Source organism: Xenopus laevis, chromosome 6L (genome assembly GCF_017654675.1).
Source record: "Xenopus laevis strain J_2021 chromosome 6L, Xenopus_laevis_v10.1, whole genome shotgun sequence".
Classification (NCBI taxonomy): Eukaryota; Metazoa; Chordata; class Amphibia; order Anura; family Pipidae; genus Xenopus; species Xenopus laevis.
The window spans coordinates 67,250,847-67,268,243 of NC_054381.1; the positions used below are offsets into that span (position 1 = coordinate 67,250,847).

General features: G+C 38.4%; 1 protein-coding gene across 14 annotated transcripts in view; it reads left to right on the forward strand.

Moving 5' to 3' along the window:
- Positions 1-17,397, forward strand: part of amph.L (amphiphysin L homeolog) — a 110,558-nt gene that overhangs the window by 42,585 nt on the left and 50,576 nt on the right. For all 14 annotated transcript variants that reach the window (NM_001091610.1, XM_041565404.1, XM_041565406.1 and 11 more), the window contains 4 exon segments: positions 5,455-5,535; positions 13,189-13,243; positions 16,292-16,386; positions 17,083-17,178. In NM_001091610.1, coding sequence (NP_001085079.1) covers positions 5,455-5,535; positions 13,189-13,243; positions 16,292-16,386; positions 17,083-17,178 — 327 coding nt within the window.

Sequence of the window (17,397 nt, forward strand, 5' to 3'; positions counted from 1 at the left end):
ATTCCATAACCCTTCTGATTGATCTCCTGGTTTGACCCTTGCCTGCCTGACTCAGTTTGTACTCTGCCTGCCCCGACCCAGCCTGATGCCATGCTTTCTGCCTACGCCTTGTACCACGACCTTCTGCCCAAAAGACTTTGCATTACCATTGTGCCCCTTTCAGAACCCCTCGCTTTGCACCTCTCTTAATAAGACCAGGTGGCATCCGACTAGCCGAGGGCTCCTCCCGAGGTGAAAGGCGGCTGTTAAAGGCAGTAACAAGAGCCGAGAACAGAGTGCTTAGCATCGGTTCTGAATTTAGGGTGCCAACCGTGACATTATAACGGGCCAGAAAACGGACAAAGAAGGTCACGCTGCTGCTCCTTCCACTACTGAAGCGCTCCTCACTACTCTGCTACAGCGCTTGGAGGATCATGAGCGGAAGCAAAATTACCTGATGCAAGGCTTCCATAACCGGACTTGTAGACTGGACACTTTGCAACAGTTGCCAAGTCCAGTAGCCTCTCCTCCTGTTACTGTCCAAGTGGGTTCCTCTTCTGCCATGATAGGTAATATTCCTAAATCCCGTGAACCCAAAATTTCCTTCCCCGAAAAATTTAGTGGGGATAGAACAAAATTCTTTGTCTTCCAGGAGGCATGCAAATTATACCTTAGCTTTTTCCCTCAATCCTTCACTACTGGTGAGGAAAAAGTAAGGTTTGTAATGACCCTGTTACAGGGTGACCCCCAAATTTGGGCCCTAAGATTACCCTCCACTGATCCTGCCCGTTATTCCCTTGAAACCTTCTTTAGCGCTATGGCGATACTTTATCTGCCAATCCTGCGATTCGTAAATTACGCCAGGGAAAACGGGATGCTGAGGTGTATTGTGCCGGTGAGCTGTAGAAACTGGTTGGAATGACATGCCTCTTTGTAGCCATCTGGATAGGGCTCTCTGATTCTGTCAAAGACAGCCTAGTAAACTACCCTCTATCTACTAATTTGGATAATCTTATGTCTCTTGCCATCCAAGTAGATAGAAGACAGAGGGAGAGAAGGGGTGAGAAGGGTACTTCCTTTCCTACTGGGTTTTTTAATGCTAAGCCATCTACCCCCTCTGTGCCTCTACCTCAGAAGGAACCCATGCAATTGGGCATTACTCATCTAATTCTTGAGGAAAAGGCCCGCAGGCGTACACAGCTTTTGTGGATTCAGGGGTGGCAGGGAATTTTGTGGATGCTGCTTTTGTATCAAGGTTCCTCTATTATCCATTATTCCTCCCATGAGAATCTTAGCCGTTGACAAAAGCCCTTTGGGGTCAGGTTTGGTAACTAAGAAAACTGTGGCATTATCCATGTGCACAACTTGCACTCTAAGGAGTTATCCTTCTATATTATCGAGGGTTCTTCTTCTTCTCCTCTAATTTTAGGGTTACCTTGGCTACGGGTACATAACCCACATATTGACTGGGTAACTGGGGAGGTTCTTCAATGGGGTCAAAAATGTAAGGGCTCTTGCAAAAGTGTTCCTCAATTGGTGAAAGTCACATCCCTAGAAGGTTTACCCATGGCTTATGCTGATTTTTCCGATGTTTTCTCTAAAAAAGCTGCAGAGACATTACCTCCTCATAGGCGGTATGACTGTCCAATTGACCTCATCCCTGGTTCTACTCCCCCTAGAGGGAGAACTTATCCTCTTTCTTTGCCCAAAGCCCAAGCAATGAAAGAGTACATCAGTGAAAATCTCGAAAGAGGTTTTATTAGGCCCTCTAGTTCTCCTGCTGGTGTTGGGTTCTTTTTTGTGGGCAAGAAGGATGGTGGTCTTCGCCCATGTATTGATTATAGGGGCCTTAATAAAATTACTATCAAAATCCCCTCCCGCTGATTTCTGAGTTATTTGATCAGGTCAAGAATGCTACCATCTATTCTAAACTTGACCTTAGGGGTGCATATAACCTCATTCGTATCAGGGAAGGGGATGAGTGGAAAACGGTCTTTAACACCAGGGATGCCCACTACGAATATTTAGTTATGCCATTTGGTCTTTGCAACACCCCAGTAGTGTTCCAGGAATTTGTCAATGACATCTTCCAGGACTTGCTGGGGTTATTCGTAGTGGTATATCTTGACGATATTCTATTGAGTCATCATCAAAAACATGTCAGAGAAGTGTTGCTCAGGTTAAGAAAGAATAATTTATTTGTGAAGCTTGAGAAATGCACCTTTGAGGTTTCATCTGTCCAATTTTTGGGGTTCAATATCTCCAGTAAGGGTCTTGAAATGGTTCTTAAAAGGTTAAGGCCGTACTGGATTGGGCTCAGCCTCTTTCTTTACGTGCAACTCAAAGATTCTTAGGCTTTGCCAATTATTATTGTCAATTCATTAAAAACTTTTCTTTGGTGGTGTCTCCAATCACGGATCTAACCAAAAAGGTTGCATATCCAAGTATGTGGTCTCCCGAGGCTATTCAAGCTTTTGAATTTCTTAAAAAAGAGTTTGTGTCTGCCCCCATTATCCGTCACCCCGATACCACACTTCCTTTTATTGTAGAGGTTGATGCTTCAGAGGTTGGAGCAGGGGCGGTTCTTTCTCAAAGGCATCTGATAACCAATAAGGTGCATCCATGTGCATTCTTCTCTAGGAAGTTTTCACCTGCCAAAGCCAATTATGACATTGGAAATAGAGAATTATTAGCGATCAAATGGGCACTTGTTAGAGGGGGCTAAACATACTATTATGGTCTTTACTGACCACAAGAATTTGCTTAACAGCGAGTCTACCAAACGGTTGATTCCTAGGCAGTCTAGATGGGCTTTATTTTTTACCTGGTTTAATTTCCCTCTCACTTACAGGCCTGGTACCAAAAACACTAAGGCCAATGCACTCTCTAGGAGTTTTGAGTCCAATTTGTCTGAACCTAGTGAGTGTGTTCCCATCATTCCAGGTGAGTTGATTGTGGCAGCTCTGGGATCAGACCATGCCACACTATTGTCCTCAGTTCAATCTTCTGCCCCTGTAGATACTCCTTCCCGGAGGTTATTTGTACCTGAGGGCTTAAGGGAACAGGTTCTGGGAAAGTTTCATAACTCAAAAATGGCGGGACATCCAGGTATCTCTAAAACCGTATCTTTATTGTCCCGTGATGTGTGGTGGCCTTCATTTAAACAAGATGCCAAAAATTTTGTTAATTCCTGCCCTGTTTGTCAGAGATCAAAGTCTTCTAGGAATCTGTCACAGGGATTGATAAGGCCATTACCTATTCCTGACAGACCCTGGTCCCATCTGTCTATGGATTTTATTGTTGACCTCCCTTCATCTCAAGGGAAGACTGTGATTTGGATGGTGGTGGATAGGTTCAGCAAAATGAGTTATTTAATTTCCCTCCCACACCTCCCATCTGCTAAGACTCTGGCTGAGTTATTTATTTCTAATATTTTCAAATTACATGGTTTTCCGGTCAATATTGTTTCTGATAGAGGGGTACAGTTTGTTTCTAAATTTTGGTGAGCATTTTGCTCTCGGGTTGGGATTGAGTTGTCATTTTCTACCGCATACCACCCTCAAACTAATGGTCAAACTGAAAGGGTTAATCAGTCCCTTGAACAATTCTTAAGGTGTTATGTGTCTGACAACCAATCCTCATGGGCTGAACTATTACCCTGGGCAGAATTTGCTTACAATAATGCAACTCATGCTTCTACTGGTGAAACTCCATTTTTTATTGTTAATGGTTTACATCCCAAAGCATTTTCTTTTTCTGGTTCATTATCCTCTGTACAAATTCTTATGTAAAACAATTTGCCAAGATTTGGTCCGGGGTGCATGATTTTCTTTCTGCAGCTACGGCCGCTCAAGAAAGGGCAGCTGATAGATCTCGTAAAGAGGCACCCAAATATCAGGTACTAGACTCTGTATGGTTATCCACAAAAACATCAAACTTAAGGTTCCCTCACTCAAGTTGGGAAATAGGTTTATTGGTCCATATCCCATTACTGAGATAATCAATCCTGTTCTTCTCAAACTACTTGATAATTTTAAGATTTCTAATTATTTTCATGTCCCTCTCTTAAAACCAGCCACACAGGTGCGCTAACAGTCCCTTTCTCCACCAGTGTTGGTAGAGGGTCAGCCCTCAGAATTCTGGGGTTCCTGTTGGCGACATTAGGGCTGATTGTCTCAGGAAACAATTCCACCTTAAGTTTCCTGAGAAACCTGTGGCCGGTGGCCCCTCCTCGAGGGGGGTAATGTATTACCATTGTACCTCTTTGCCTGTTCAGAACCCCTCGCTTTGCACCTCTCTTAATAAGACCTGTCCAAGTCCAACATATGTATTGCACACTCGCTTAGAGGCAGTGATTAAGCTGTACTGGGTGCGTTATCTCAAAATGTGGTGAGTCACTCCACTACAAATATACATTGTCCAACGAGGTCCCACACCATGGTATAAAAGTTTAAAACATAGCGTTTATTTTGTAAGCATAAAAACAGCCAAAGTAAGCTTAAATATACTCATCAATGTGGAGATCTGTGCAACGTTTCGGGTGCTTGCTGCTCCCTTTCTCATTACATGGAGATCAGCTTGAGAATACAAAACGAAACGGAGAAGAGCACTGCCCTTTACTACAAGGGTCAGCTGTCCCAGATGCTGGTTAAAAGTAAATATAAACCAAAAAAGGTACTGCACTCATTCCGGAAATTGAAATTGAAATTGAAAAAAGTCCAATGTTTCGAGCACTGTTATGCTCTTCCTCAGGTAGGTTTAACTTAGGAAGGTTGCATGCCATACCGATCTGCCAACAAGTCTACCCATAAAGTGCCTACAATACGTATGAGCACCTACTGGTCCCACATCTAGCACCTCCCTCCTTGCCCCCTTCAGAGGAGAGCCTCTGTACACAGTGGATCCAGTATTATTGTGCGACACTTGCGGCCAACTGGGAGTTTTGGTTCAACCACGTTTGGTGACATCATAGTGCATAACAGCAGAATTGTCTGTATAATGTCTGTATAATTATCATACACAACCCATTAACCACGGTGTCTGTCAACTGGACCACCAGTTCTCACTTTTTACTACATATTGCATATGTAGATCAGTAGGCTACTATTATGTGATGTCTTTTTTATTTATTCTGATTTCTATGATCTTCCAACAACAGACACACCTAATTAAAAATGTATGCTGCTGGTGCAAGACACCATGGGGAAAGAGCATGTCCCTTAGTGCTTGTTCACAAAACACCTGTGTCTGGGAAAATGGCTAAAGGTACAGAGAACAGTATTGGGGGGGGGTGAGCCCTGTCAGAGCCTCATTGAGACCCACATCTTCTGATGCTCCATAACTTCGCATCTAAATAACATGTATTTTAGGGTAAATTTTAATCACCTTATACTCTATCTCCCACAGTGAATGACCTTTCATTTATTTTACTAACTATTTGCTTTACGGATAAATACTATTTACCATGTTTTTCAGGTACTTCAAAAGTTGGGGAAAGCCGATGAAACAAAAGATGAACAATTTGAGGAATATGTACAGAATTTCAAAAGACAAGAGGTAGGTCTTATACTTACAATATTTCCCAAAGGGAACTTTTTTAATAGTTTAAAAGAATCATCATTTTTATTGGATCAAGTTAAAAAACAGGCCAATGTTTCGTTCTACATCTAAGACCTTTATCAATGACCTTTTACAGGTATATATAGGTGAAAAATATTGCACTCACCCAATCAGATGGATTACACCAAGTCATGTGGTATAAAGAAACACCCCTGCACCAGGAAAGAGAAGAATTACATCACCATAACTAAAGTGAATATATTCCACCATAAGAATACATAGAATAAAAACAAATATACAAAGCAATACAAATACAATATGGCATAGTAAAAATAATGCAATATATCAAACATAAATACTAGGCACTGAATCAAACTGAACTTTAAACAATTTGAATGTACAAGATAAGCCACATGGTCATCCTCTTGAAAACACATGAGAGCAAGATTCATTTAACCCCATAGGTGCCAGGGTATTCCATTTTTTTATCCCAAAAACTTGTAGCAATAATTTGGATCTATCACCTCCTCTCCTAAAAGGGGGAATTTGATCAATTGCTATGTACCTAAACATTGGCAATCTGTGCCCCTGTTCTAAAAAATGTTTAGCGGTATTGTCCCTAAAAGCCGTACGTATGGCAGATCGATATGCATCCATCCTCATCTTAGGGCCTGGTCAGTTGGACATATGACAGACCGCAGGGACAGGTAATCAGGTAGATCACAGTCAGTACAACAAGTAATGTGATGTCTAATATTGAAACTTTTGCCCAATTGTGAGTGTAATGATTGGCCAGGTGTCATATATCTAGAAGAGGTACAACTGGGGCATCGGAAACACCCAGTTTTGGACCCCGACAGCCACGTTTATGTTTTGTGACCATAATTTCGTATTGGATCACTCAACCAAAATGTCATGGAGGTTAGTGCCCCTCCTACAGCAACCTTGGGAGGTTCGGGCATGATATTGTCCAATACCTTATCAGCACTTACTAATTCCACTGATTTTTCACTGAGCAGCCAATGTCTTTGGTACAACTTTTGTATTTTGTGCTAAACACCAAACAAGAGTGGTTTCTTTCCCTTGGATCATCCCTTTGACATCTCATATTGGCTGTGGTTAATGTTTCATTCAATAATTGTTTGGGGTAACCCCTCTCTTTAAACCTGCTCCACATTTCAGACACTTGTTTCTCACACAGAAGATGGGAGGAGTGACAACCCTGCAAAATTGGGAAATCGGCAGGGATTTTTTTAGATGTCCTGGATGACAACTCTCATAATGTAATAAAACATTTTTATCGGTGGGTGTAGAGAATACCCCAAATTGTCACCATTCACGATGAGTACCACATCCAAGAAATGGATTCTATGGGGGTGGATCTTATATGTAAAACGTACAGGGCTATCCAACCCGCTAAGCTCATTGGCCATCTACACTAGGGCGACCAGGGTTTTTTTTCAAACTTTTCTGTACTTTAGGCAAAGTGTAGAGAACCGGACATTTGGGATGTTCATGTAATAAAAAATCTTTTAACTTCACATCAATTGCAACTGTCTCATGAGCAATTTTATGTAACTTAATTTTAAATTGTAGCAAAGGATCACCTGTCAAACATGTTCACACATGATTCACACTCAGTTGTTTCAAAATATCATCCCTATAGTCACAGTAATTCATTAGCACTATGCCACCGCCTCCTCAGTGGTTAATGTATGGCGAGATTGATTAAAAATATGTGTAGTTAAATTCTGCGCCCTCTGCGCCTTCTTCCCCCCCTCATTGGGTACCTTTTGTTGAACACCGGCCTGAAGATGGTTTGTTGCTCACCTGTGGGGAGTCCTCTAAAAAATCTGGAGCCACTGGGTTACTGTCAGCACTAATTGGTAAATTACTTATGTGTGTTCCGCTCACTTGAGTATCATCCCCATCTGAATCTCCCAAGCTAGTGTCTACTGTGTTAAGCGGTTAAAAACAACTTACGTCGAAGATCACAATGGTATCTTGCAGCAGGCTGTGAATGCTGTCTTTCACCACGCAACAAGCGGTATACATTGAAATAGGTGTAGTCTTCATTGACACGCCTTACGCTTAAACCTTGCCAGCTCTTGTTTGTAAGTCTCGATTTGGGAAGCCACATGGGCAGTGGCATAACTAGATGTTGCTGGGCCCCACAGCAAATTCATTTTAGGGCCCCCCACATATCCAGTGTTTGTCCTGTTTTACCAATATATGTTCAAATTGCTCATCAATGAGAGCCTCGTGGGGCCCCCTGTACCTCCTGGGCCCCCCTGCAGCCGCAGGGTCTGCTTCCTCTGTAGTTACACCCCTGCACACGGGACAAGATGTCAGGTATCAGATCAGCCTGTAGAACTCTCGCGTGTTCAGCCTCTAGAGCTGCGCAAATAGTGGTTAAAGAGAAAAAAAAATGAGCCAGGTGAAATATACAGTAATCATTGCTGGCTGCTCCACTCTGCACCTGATTTGCCCATAATAATAAAAAATGCAAACCAGTTGTAAATTGTATCAGAATATCCCTCTCTATGTCATACTAAGTTATTTTTAAGGTGAAACACCTGTAAGACAAAAGGTTCATTAGGATTGTCTTGTCACCTATTTAACCTATTCCATTTAAAATGCAATATTCAAAGTGTTTGTAACTTAAGATATTGCTTTGTAAATTATTAAAATTAGGAGGTCTGAAACAGCTGCATGAATGATATCAGCATTTGAATTGATGTTCAGACACACTTTGTTTTGAATAAATGCAAATGCATAACAGGAATGCACAAGTGAGAATCTGGGCAAGCAATCTATTTATACACTGAAATAATTAGCTTTTCTCCTGAAGGCTTTTGGAATACGAAGAAGCAAATATGTTATCTTTCAGTTAACCAATGAATTAAAATGAATGTTTGGATAAGCTGTATACAATTATGCTTTGATCCATTGTCTTGCGGGCAGCCCTACAGTTTGGGAAGCAATAGCTTATAGATAAATTCCTTTATAATAAAAGATTATGAATTTACATTGCATAAAACTTTAGTCCTAATCTGTTTAATTGACACTCTTGTGGATGGTGGATCACCAAAATACAAAAGGCTCATCTCTGATAAAAAAAAAAAATGTGTTAGGGGTCCCAACAAGAACACTACAGAGAAAATTTTAGTATGTTATAGAATGGCTAATTCTAAGCAATGTTTCAATTGACCTTTATTTTTTATTTTGAATGATATCTTTTTCTGATAATGATAAACCAGCGTTTATGTAGGGGTCACTGACCCTATCTAAAAACCAGATGTTCTGTAAGGCTACAACTTTACGGTTACAGGTATGGGATCAGTTATCTGGAAACCCATTATCCAGAAAGCTCCAAATTATGGAATGGCTGTCTTCCATAGACTCCAATATAATCACAAAGGCTGGGCCTAGGGCGCAAATTCCTAAGGGCGGCACGCCGCCCATCCACTCTATAGGGAGCATCGGGGACGCTCAGCTCCCCAGTGCTCCTATGTGCTTCCGCTCACCGGAGCGCTGCAGGCAGTGGGTGCTAGGACTTTGTGGCCCGGCGCTAGTACCGCACGGCCGCAGCTGAAATCTGGCCCTGATCATAATTGAATAATCCAATTTTTTTTAAATGATTTCCTTTTTCTCTTTAATAATAAAACGGTACCTTGTACTTGATCCAAACTAAGATATAATTAGTCCTTATTGGAAGCAAAACCAGATTTTTGGGTTTATTTAATTTTTACATGATTTTCTAGTAGACTAAGGGTATGAAGATCCAAATTACAGAAAGATCCGTTATCTGGAAAACCCCAGGTGCTGTGCATTCTGGATAACAGGTCCCATATCTGTATTACTACTTTTTATTAATATGCAGGCTCTTTCCTTTTCATAATTCAGTATCTTATTCAAATTAATGCAGTTGCCAGGACAATTTGGATCCTAGCAACAAGAATGCTGAAATAGCAAACTGCTGCTGAATAAAAAGCTAAATAACTCAAAAACCATAAATAATAAACAATGAAAACCAACTGAAATAGTCTCAGTATGTCACTCTCGACATCATACTAACAGTTAATTTAAAGGTGAACAACCTCATTAATAATACAAGAATGGCATCACATTGACATAGACACATTAAAAATATTTAATGTTTTAAATGTATTTTGGTTTTTTGCAAAATGTAAAATGATGTACCGGAAGTTGTTTTTTTTATAATTTGGGCTTGCATCCTCTTTTCCTTAAACATATACAAATAAAAAGAGTTATACACAGTGTCGGACTGGCCCACAGCGGTACCAGGAAAAGTCCCGGTGGCCCCAGGTGTCAGTGGGCCCTTCTGCTTCAAAACATTTGGGCTATTTCATGGCCATTCCCTATTTCTATGAGAACAAAGAGACTAAATAGATTGAATAATAGATTATACCATGTAAAGAAAAGAGATTAGCAGAATAGAGGTTGAGTGAGGAGAGGAATTATAATAGTACTGAGAGTGGGCCCCTGATCTAAGGTCTTTTGGTAGGCCCCTGGTCTAAGATTTTTGGATGGGCCCCTGGTTTCCCAGTCCGACACTGATTATACACACTTTGGGCTCGACATGCAGCATTTCAAAAGCCTCCCAAAAGGACACATACTATGGGGAAGAAAGACAGTGCTTCACAAACATAACAATGAAAGTTTGGTAAGCTTGAAATGCCTTGTAATGTAACTAGAGGACATACATTCTCAGTAGGGCCAATGTCATGCTGCACTGCATTGTGGGAAACACTACCTACCACAGTGTGTTGTGGGTGATTGCAATTAAGCATGTGTAAGACAAAAATATGCCTCTCCTAAATCTGCTTAAACATTTGTCTTTGAATGATGGTAATTTTTATAGAAAAAATGAATATTAGCCTTGTACTACCATTTCATTATATAACAATCTTAATGCCAGCCTGTAAATGTTTCAAACACCGCCAGCTAAAAATCTGTGTTCAGTTTTAATTTCAGCTACTGTACATATTAAGATGACTCATGATATTTTACAGTTTAATGTGGAGAACTAAACAAAACCAAAATCCTGGTACTATGCTATTCCTACAGTGCAAATAAATATATGGGGCCCATGGTGTCTGATTAACCTGTTTGTGTTATATAATGCTGTCATGCATTGCTATATTGATGCAGCAGTCACTATAATTTACATATATAATAATTTGCATTTGACATTTTATTGCTCAACAATCTTAACCTATTTGTATTACTGTACCTAAGAGATAAACAGACTTGTGATAATTTGTATAAGATATTACAGTTATAAATGATTTAAGGTGTATTACCCTCTGCTTTATAAATGTGTTCTTAGCAATCATCCCCTCGCCTGCTTCTTCATTGCAGTAATAAATTAACATCTACTGCATCATTCTTCACTTCACTGGGAAACAAAATTATAGCGGTACCTACTAAAAACTAAACAGAGAATTGATTCCTCCCACTCAAGAACACCATTATTGGTATTCACTAAATAAGATAATTACATATATTCATGAAACACATCAATATTTAATTTCATATGGTAGAAACACATACTGCCTTATAAACATCTTGATGAATTAATGCTTGACCAAGCCCCTATCTGATAATGATTAGGAAGGCCATAACTGCTGTTCTAACCACATTGTCTTTACCCAAGTTGTTGCAAGGGGTTGTTTTCACTGTTCACACTTTTTGTGGTTGGGTTATAAATAAAGTGTTTTGTATTTATAGTAAAGGCCCACAATACATTGTTATTCATAATGTGTATAGCCATTCTCAGTATGAATGTCAGCTATGTGCTACTATTAAATGGGTGGTTCACCTCAAACTAACTTTAAGTATGTTCTAGAATGGCTAATTCTAAGCAGCTTCGTATTGGTCTTCATTATCTATTTTGTATAGTTTTTGAATTATTTACCTTTTTCATCTGACTCTTTCAAATGGGGGCCACTGACCCCATCTTAATCAAATGCTCTGTAAGGCTACACATTTATTGTTATTGCTACTTTTTATAAATCATCTTTCTATCCAGGCCCTCTCCTATTCATATTCCAGTCTCTCATTCAAATAAACGCATGGTTACTAGGGTAACTTGGACCCTAGCCCCCAGATTGCCGAAATAGCAGACTGAAGACCTGCTAAATAAAGAGCTAAATATCTCAAAAAAACACAAATAATAAAAAATGAAAACCAAATGTGAATTGTCTTAGAATAGCACTCTGTACATCATACTAAAAGTCACCTCAAAGGTGAACAACCCCTTTCATGTTAACTGTAATGTGAATCATTTTGTATTATATAATATCAATGAAATAAAAAAAATAATAATGGAACTTAGAATCAAAATATATTTCTAGAGTGTTATCTAGAGTGGTTTTATGGACAGGGCCAGTTATCCAATCAACTACATATGTGTAGACCTGATTATAATAAAATCATGAAGTCATATCAAAGAAACAAGGCATTGGTCATAAAAATGTTATTGAGGGCTACAACCTGTGGACCTCCAGTTGGGCATTTCTATTCTAGTGCATCTTAAATACATCCCACCTAAAAACTAAACTGTATGTTATTAACAGGGTTGTTCACCTTCAAATTAACTTTTAATAAGATGTAGAGAGTGATATTTTGAGACAATATGCAACTGGTTTTAATTTTTTAATTATCTGTGGTTTTTGAGTTATTTATCTTTTTATTCCGCAGCTCTCCAGTTTGCAATTTCAGTGATGTGGTGGCTATGATTCCATTTACTTTAGCAACCATGCACTGATTTGAATAAGAGACTGGAAATGAATATGAGAGGGCTTGAATAGAAAGGTGAATTATAAAGAGTCCCAATAACAATACATTTGTAGCCTTACAGAGCATTTGTTTTTTTATATGGGGTCAGAAGAAAGTCAGAAGAAGAATGAAATGTGAAATGGCTGCACAGTCTTTTTAATAGATAAAAACTGAGGTTGGCTATAGGTTATAAACATAAGACCTCTGTCCTATGGGGACCAAGTTTAGGAATGTAAAAAATAATGTGGTTCTCTGTAAAATGTCATTGTTTTTTTGTCTAGTCTTAATCTAGTTTTTAATTTAACATGTGTGTTTTTATTACTTTCTAATACAAATTTAGGGGCAGGTGTATGAAGGGTCGAATATCGAGGGTTAATTAACCCTCGATATTCGACTAGGAACTAAAATCGTTCGACTTCGAATATCGAAGTCGAACGATTTAGCGCAAATCCTGCGATCGAACGATTCGAAGGATTTTAATCCAACGATCGAACGAATATCCTTCGATCAAAAAATCTCAGGCAAGCCTATGGGGACCTTCCCCATAGGCTAACATTGACTTCGGTAGCTTTTAGCTGCCGAAGTAGGGGGTCGAAGTTTTTCTTAAAGAGACAGTACTTCGACTATCGAATGGTCGAATAGTCGAACGATTTTTAGTTCGAATCGTTCGATTCGAAGTCGAAGGTCGAAGTAGCCCATTCGATGGTCGAAGTAGCCCAAAAAACACTTCAAAATTCGAAGTTTTTTTTATTCGAATCCTTCACTCGAGCTTTGTAAATGTGCCCCATAATGTGTGAAAGTAGCAATATCAACCCTTAAGAAATGATTTTTGTTTTAATTTTGCAGACTGAAGGTACTCGACTACAAAGAGAAATGCGAGCTTATTTGGCTGCTATCAAGGGTAAGTTATAGAAAGCAGAATATCTTTTCATCACTGTATTTATTATGCAACGATGTGGGTACAGGAATGCCATAAAGAATGCTGGCAATATAACCACATGCCAGCCTGAAAGATCTGCACTAAGAACCTTTGTGGTATTTTTACAAGTATGAACTCAGCACTTTGAGTTTAGTCATTTTTTTCCTTTATGGAGATGTTTAAATAGATCCATAGCCTTTTGACAGATTAATTGACTATTGGATTATTGTGGTGTAGTACAGGTATGGAACCTGTTATCCAGAATGCTCGGGCCCTGAGGTTTTTCAGATAACAGATCTTTTTCTGTAATTTGGTTCTTCATACCTTAAGTCTACTATAAAATCATGTAAATATTAAATAAACCCAATAGTCTGGTTTTGCTTCTAATAAGGATTATTTGTATTTTAGTTTGGATCAAGTACAAGGTACTGTTTTATTATTACAGAGAAAAAGGAAATTATTTTTAATAATTTGGATTATTTGGGGCTTATGGGAGAAAGACTTTCTGTAATTCAGAACATATATCAGATCCACTGTTAATTTATGAGTTAAACTTGTGAGATGTACGGTAGATGTATATGTGTCATGGATAACATATAGGTTTTACAATGTATCGGACTTTATTGGTACTTTGTTATAATATTACTAGTGTATTGCATGGAGGTTACTCATTAATGCCACTTATATTTAGAGTTGACTGTGATGTTCATATAAGAGCTAGAACATATTTGACCTTTTCAGCACTTCAACATTCAACAGCTCAGTTTTCTGAAATTACATCAGGCCCATGATGTCATTTATTCTTTAAATATTTCCAGGTACTGATTACAGGAAAATGTAAGAATCTTACAAATTTGTTTAAACTGAAGTGGGAAGCAATGGAGAACATAGCCCCAGCAAGGCACTACAAATTTTGATTTGCATTTAATAAAATTTACTATTTTATACTAATATAAATTTACTAATTTATACTAATTTTGTATAAATTCCATTCCATGAAAAAAATTCTCAGATACTATTGATACTTGATTTCCCCATAAACTTCAATTTTATTAGATAACCTTTTCATAAGATAAGATGTCATTTGCTGTAACTGAATTACATTTTGTCAATGACATTGATATTAGGCCGGATGACCATAGTTTGCATAGATCAATGCATATCATACCAAAAAGTAGATAGAATGGTGTACACAAAGTGATAAGATGAAGATGATCACATAATTTAAGGAATGCTTGATGCATTGCAAGGATAATTATGCTCATAAAAAGAATACTCCGCACACGGGCAATATGCTTAAGAGAGGTTTAACCTATGTTTAAGTGTGCCAAGCCAAACAACAAAGTTCCGGGGGTGGACCGCCAGGTGACAAATTCTATGAGGCTTTGCTGGAGGCGCCATCCTTCTAAACTCTGCAGCATTGGCAGGAACTTGAAAGGAGAGGCCAGGTGTGCATATGTGCAAACTTTTAAGGATACATATGCATCTCTGCAAAATTTGTTGTTCTAAAGGAGAAGAAAAGTAGACATTTAAAACACTGGGGTTGTCAATATGTTAGGCACCCCACAAAATCACGGCAACCCGGGGTACCTTGTTTTGGAAATTTCCATTACAACTGCATTTGCTTGTTTGTTATGCAAGAAATTCATCAAAAATACATTTCAGGTTTTAGTAGTTCTGTGTTTAATAAATGTTTATAAAGATGTTAATTATTATGTTTTATTCTTTATCATTGGGTATACAGATATCTGTTGTCAAATCGACATCTGTCCAAAAGGAATTATACTCTTTTTTTTGTTTGACTGTTTAACTGTGACAGACAGTAAAATCCACTGAACTGACTGTCAGGGACCGGACTACCATGAGCCATATTTTCTGCATTTCTTGGTTCAAGTCTAGTTTACAGAGGAAACACATCACCCAGCAACGATGGCTTAGAATTGATCAGTTCTTAGACATTCTCTTGATATTCTGGGACCTAGAGGGATGGATGAACTTTCTCCACCCACTACAATGCTTTTACTCCTTTTTACTTTGCTATACTGGTCAAGGGTGCAATCAGGAATACTCACAATACATTGGAAAATTGATCCAGAAAAAAAAATAACTTAAAGGTGCTGATTAATTAGCTTTAAGAATCAACCTTTGAAACAATATGTGCAAAAAAAAAAAACACTACCACAATTTCTCTTTTGATTGTATTTTTTGTCCCACTGCAGTTTTTCCTGCAATTGTGGGGGTTCTTGGCTAACCATATTATCACCTTCTATTTTTTGTAATTATCTTTTGAAAAATACCACATTTGTAAAAAAAAAAAAAATCATGATAGCTCCCTAAGTCTATTTTTATATTGGTAAAATCATAGAGCCATTAAGGCAGTGATCCCCAACCAGTGGCTTGTGAACAATATATTGCTCACCTACCCCCCTTGGAAGTTGCTCCCAATGGCCTCAATGAAGGTGCTTATTTTTGCATTCCAGACTAGTTTTGGTTTTATAAAAACAATGTGTACTGCCAAATAGAGCCTGTAGGCTGTCAGTCCATATTGGGGCCTTCACGTAGCCAACCACAGTCCTAAATTGGCACCACAGGTATTTTTTTCATGCTTATGTTGATCCCCAACTAATGTTCAGTTAAACAGAATGATAGAACGGTTACTCCTTATTAAACTCACAAACAGTACATAAGACAGAGGCTATATACTGTATATAAGAAACATTGTCCCTGTTCTCTAGGATCCCTTTGTTGACAAAGGACTTATATTAGAACCTCCATAGCAGTTTTATTACTGCAGATATATTTTATACAGAAAAATAATTTGAAGATCTTTCATAAGAAACAGGTAAATTATTAGCTGGACTACAGCAGATAAAATCATTACTAAAAGATGCAACGAATTCTGGATGTTTGAGTTTTATGTACTTATTAGCATTGTCCATATTTAGTTGAATGCTCGTTTCACAGCAGAGTATAATTGGCACAATATATGTCTGCAATAACGATCTGAAATATTTTGCATATTTATTTTAGGAATGCAAGAGGCCTCATTGAAACTCTCAGAATCTCTTCATGAAGTTTATGAACCAGATTGGTATGGGAGAGATGATGTAAAAACGGTGGGAGAGGTAAGATTTCTCCCTGCATTCATGAACAGAGTTTGCCTTGTACAGAATTTGATTAACCATCATGCAATAAACATGCAATATGAGACATCACTTTTGTATTTGCAAGGTCCCAACAGTTATATATTGTTTCAATCCAAAAATAAGAGACACTTCTTCCACAGTTACATTCACTGTTTTTATGTATTACATTTATCAATTTTTACACAGTTCTTTACATAATGGCAAACTACGTGAAAGTATGCTATAGTGAAATTAAAAGCACATTTAAATGTTGCCCTTTATATGTCACTGAATGTTTCTAGACTAAGGTAAAATCATGTCATATAGTAGTAAAATCACCAGCTTTTAGTTTTCTATCCTAATATCACATGTAGCCAGTGTCGGACTGGGACACCAGGGGCCCACTCTCAGTACTAATATTCTTCATCTCCCCGTTCAACCTCTATTCTCTAGTCTGTTTTCTTTACATACTATAATCAATTATTCCATCTATTCAGCCTCTTTGTTCTCATAAATATAGGGAATGGCCATGAAATAGGCCAAAAGTTTAGCAGCATGAGGCCCACTGACACCTGGGCCCCCTGGAGTTTTCCTGGTATCCTGGTGGGCCAGTCCGACACTGCATGTTGCTGTGTGCTCATCATAAGCCATTATTAAACATTAAATATTATGTTATCTTTATTTCATTTGCTACAGAAATGTGACACACTCTGGGAAGATTTTCATCAGAAATTAGTAGATGGAGCCTTGATAACACTTGACACATATCTAGGGCAGTTTCCTGACATAAAGGTATGTACATATATGAATATTTCTCCAGAATGTATTTATTTTAGGTTGCCATAACAGTACCTGGTTGTACCAGAAGTCCTTATACTGTAAATATGTGTTCAATGCTATATTTGAAATTAAAATTAAAATAGTTTGACTGTATATACATTGCCTATAGACACACAACTGTAATTGCATGTTTAACATTCAAATGTAAAACCTATCCCAGTAGGGTGTAGC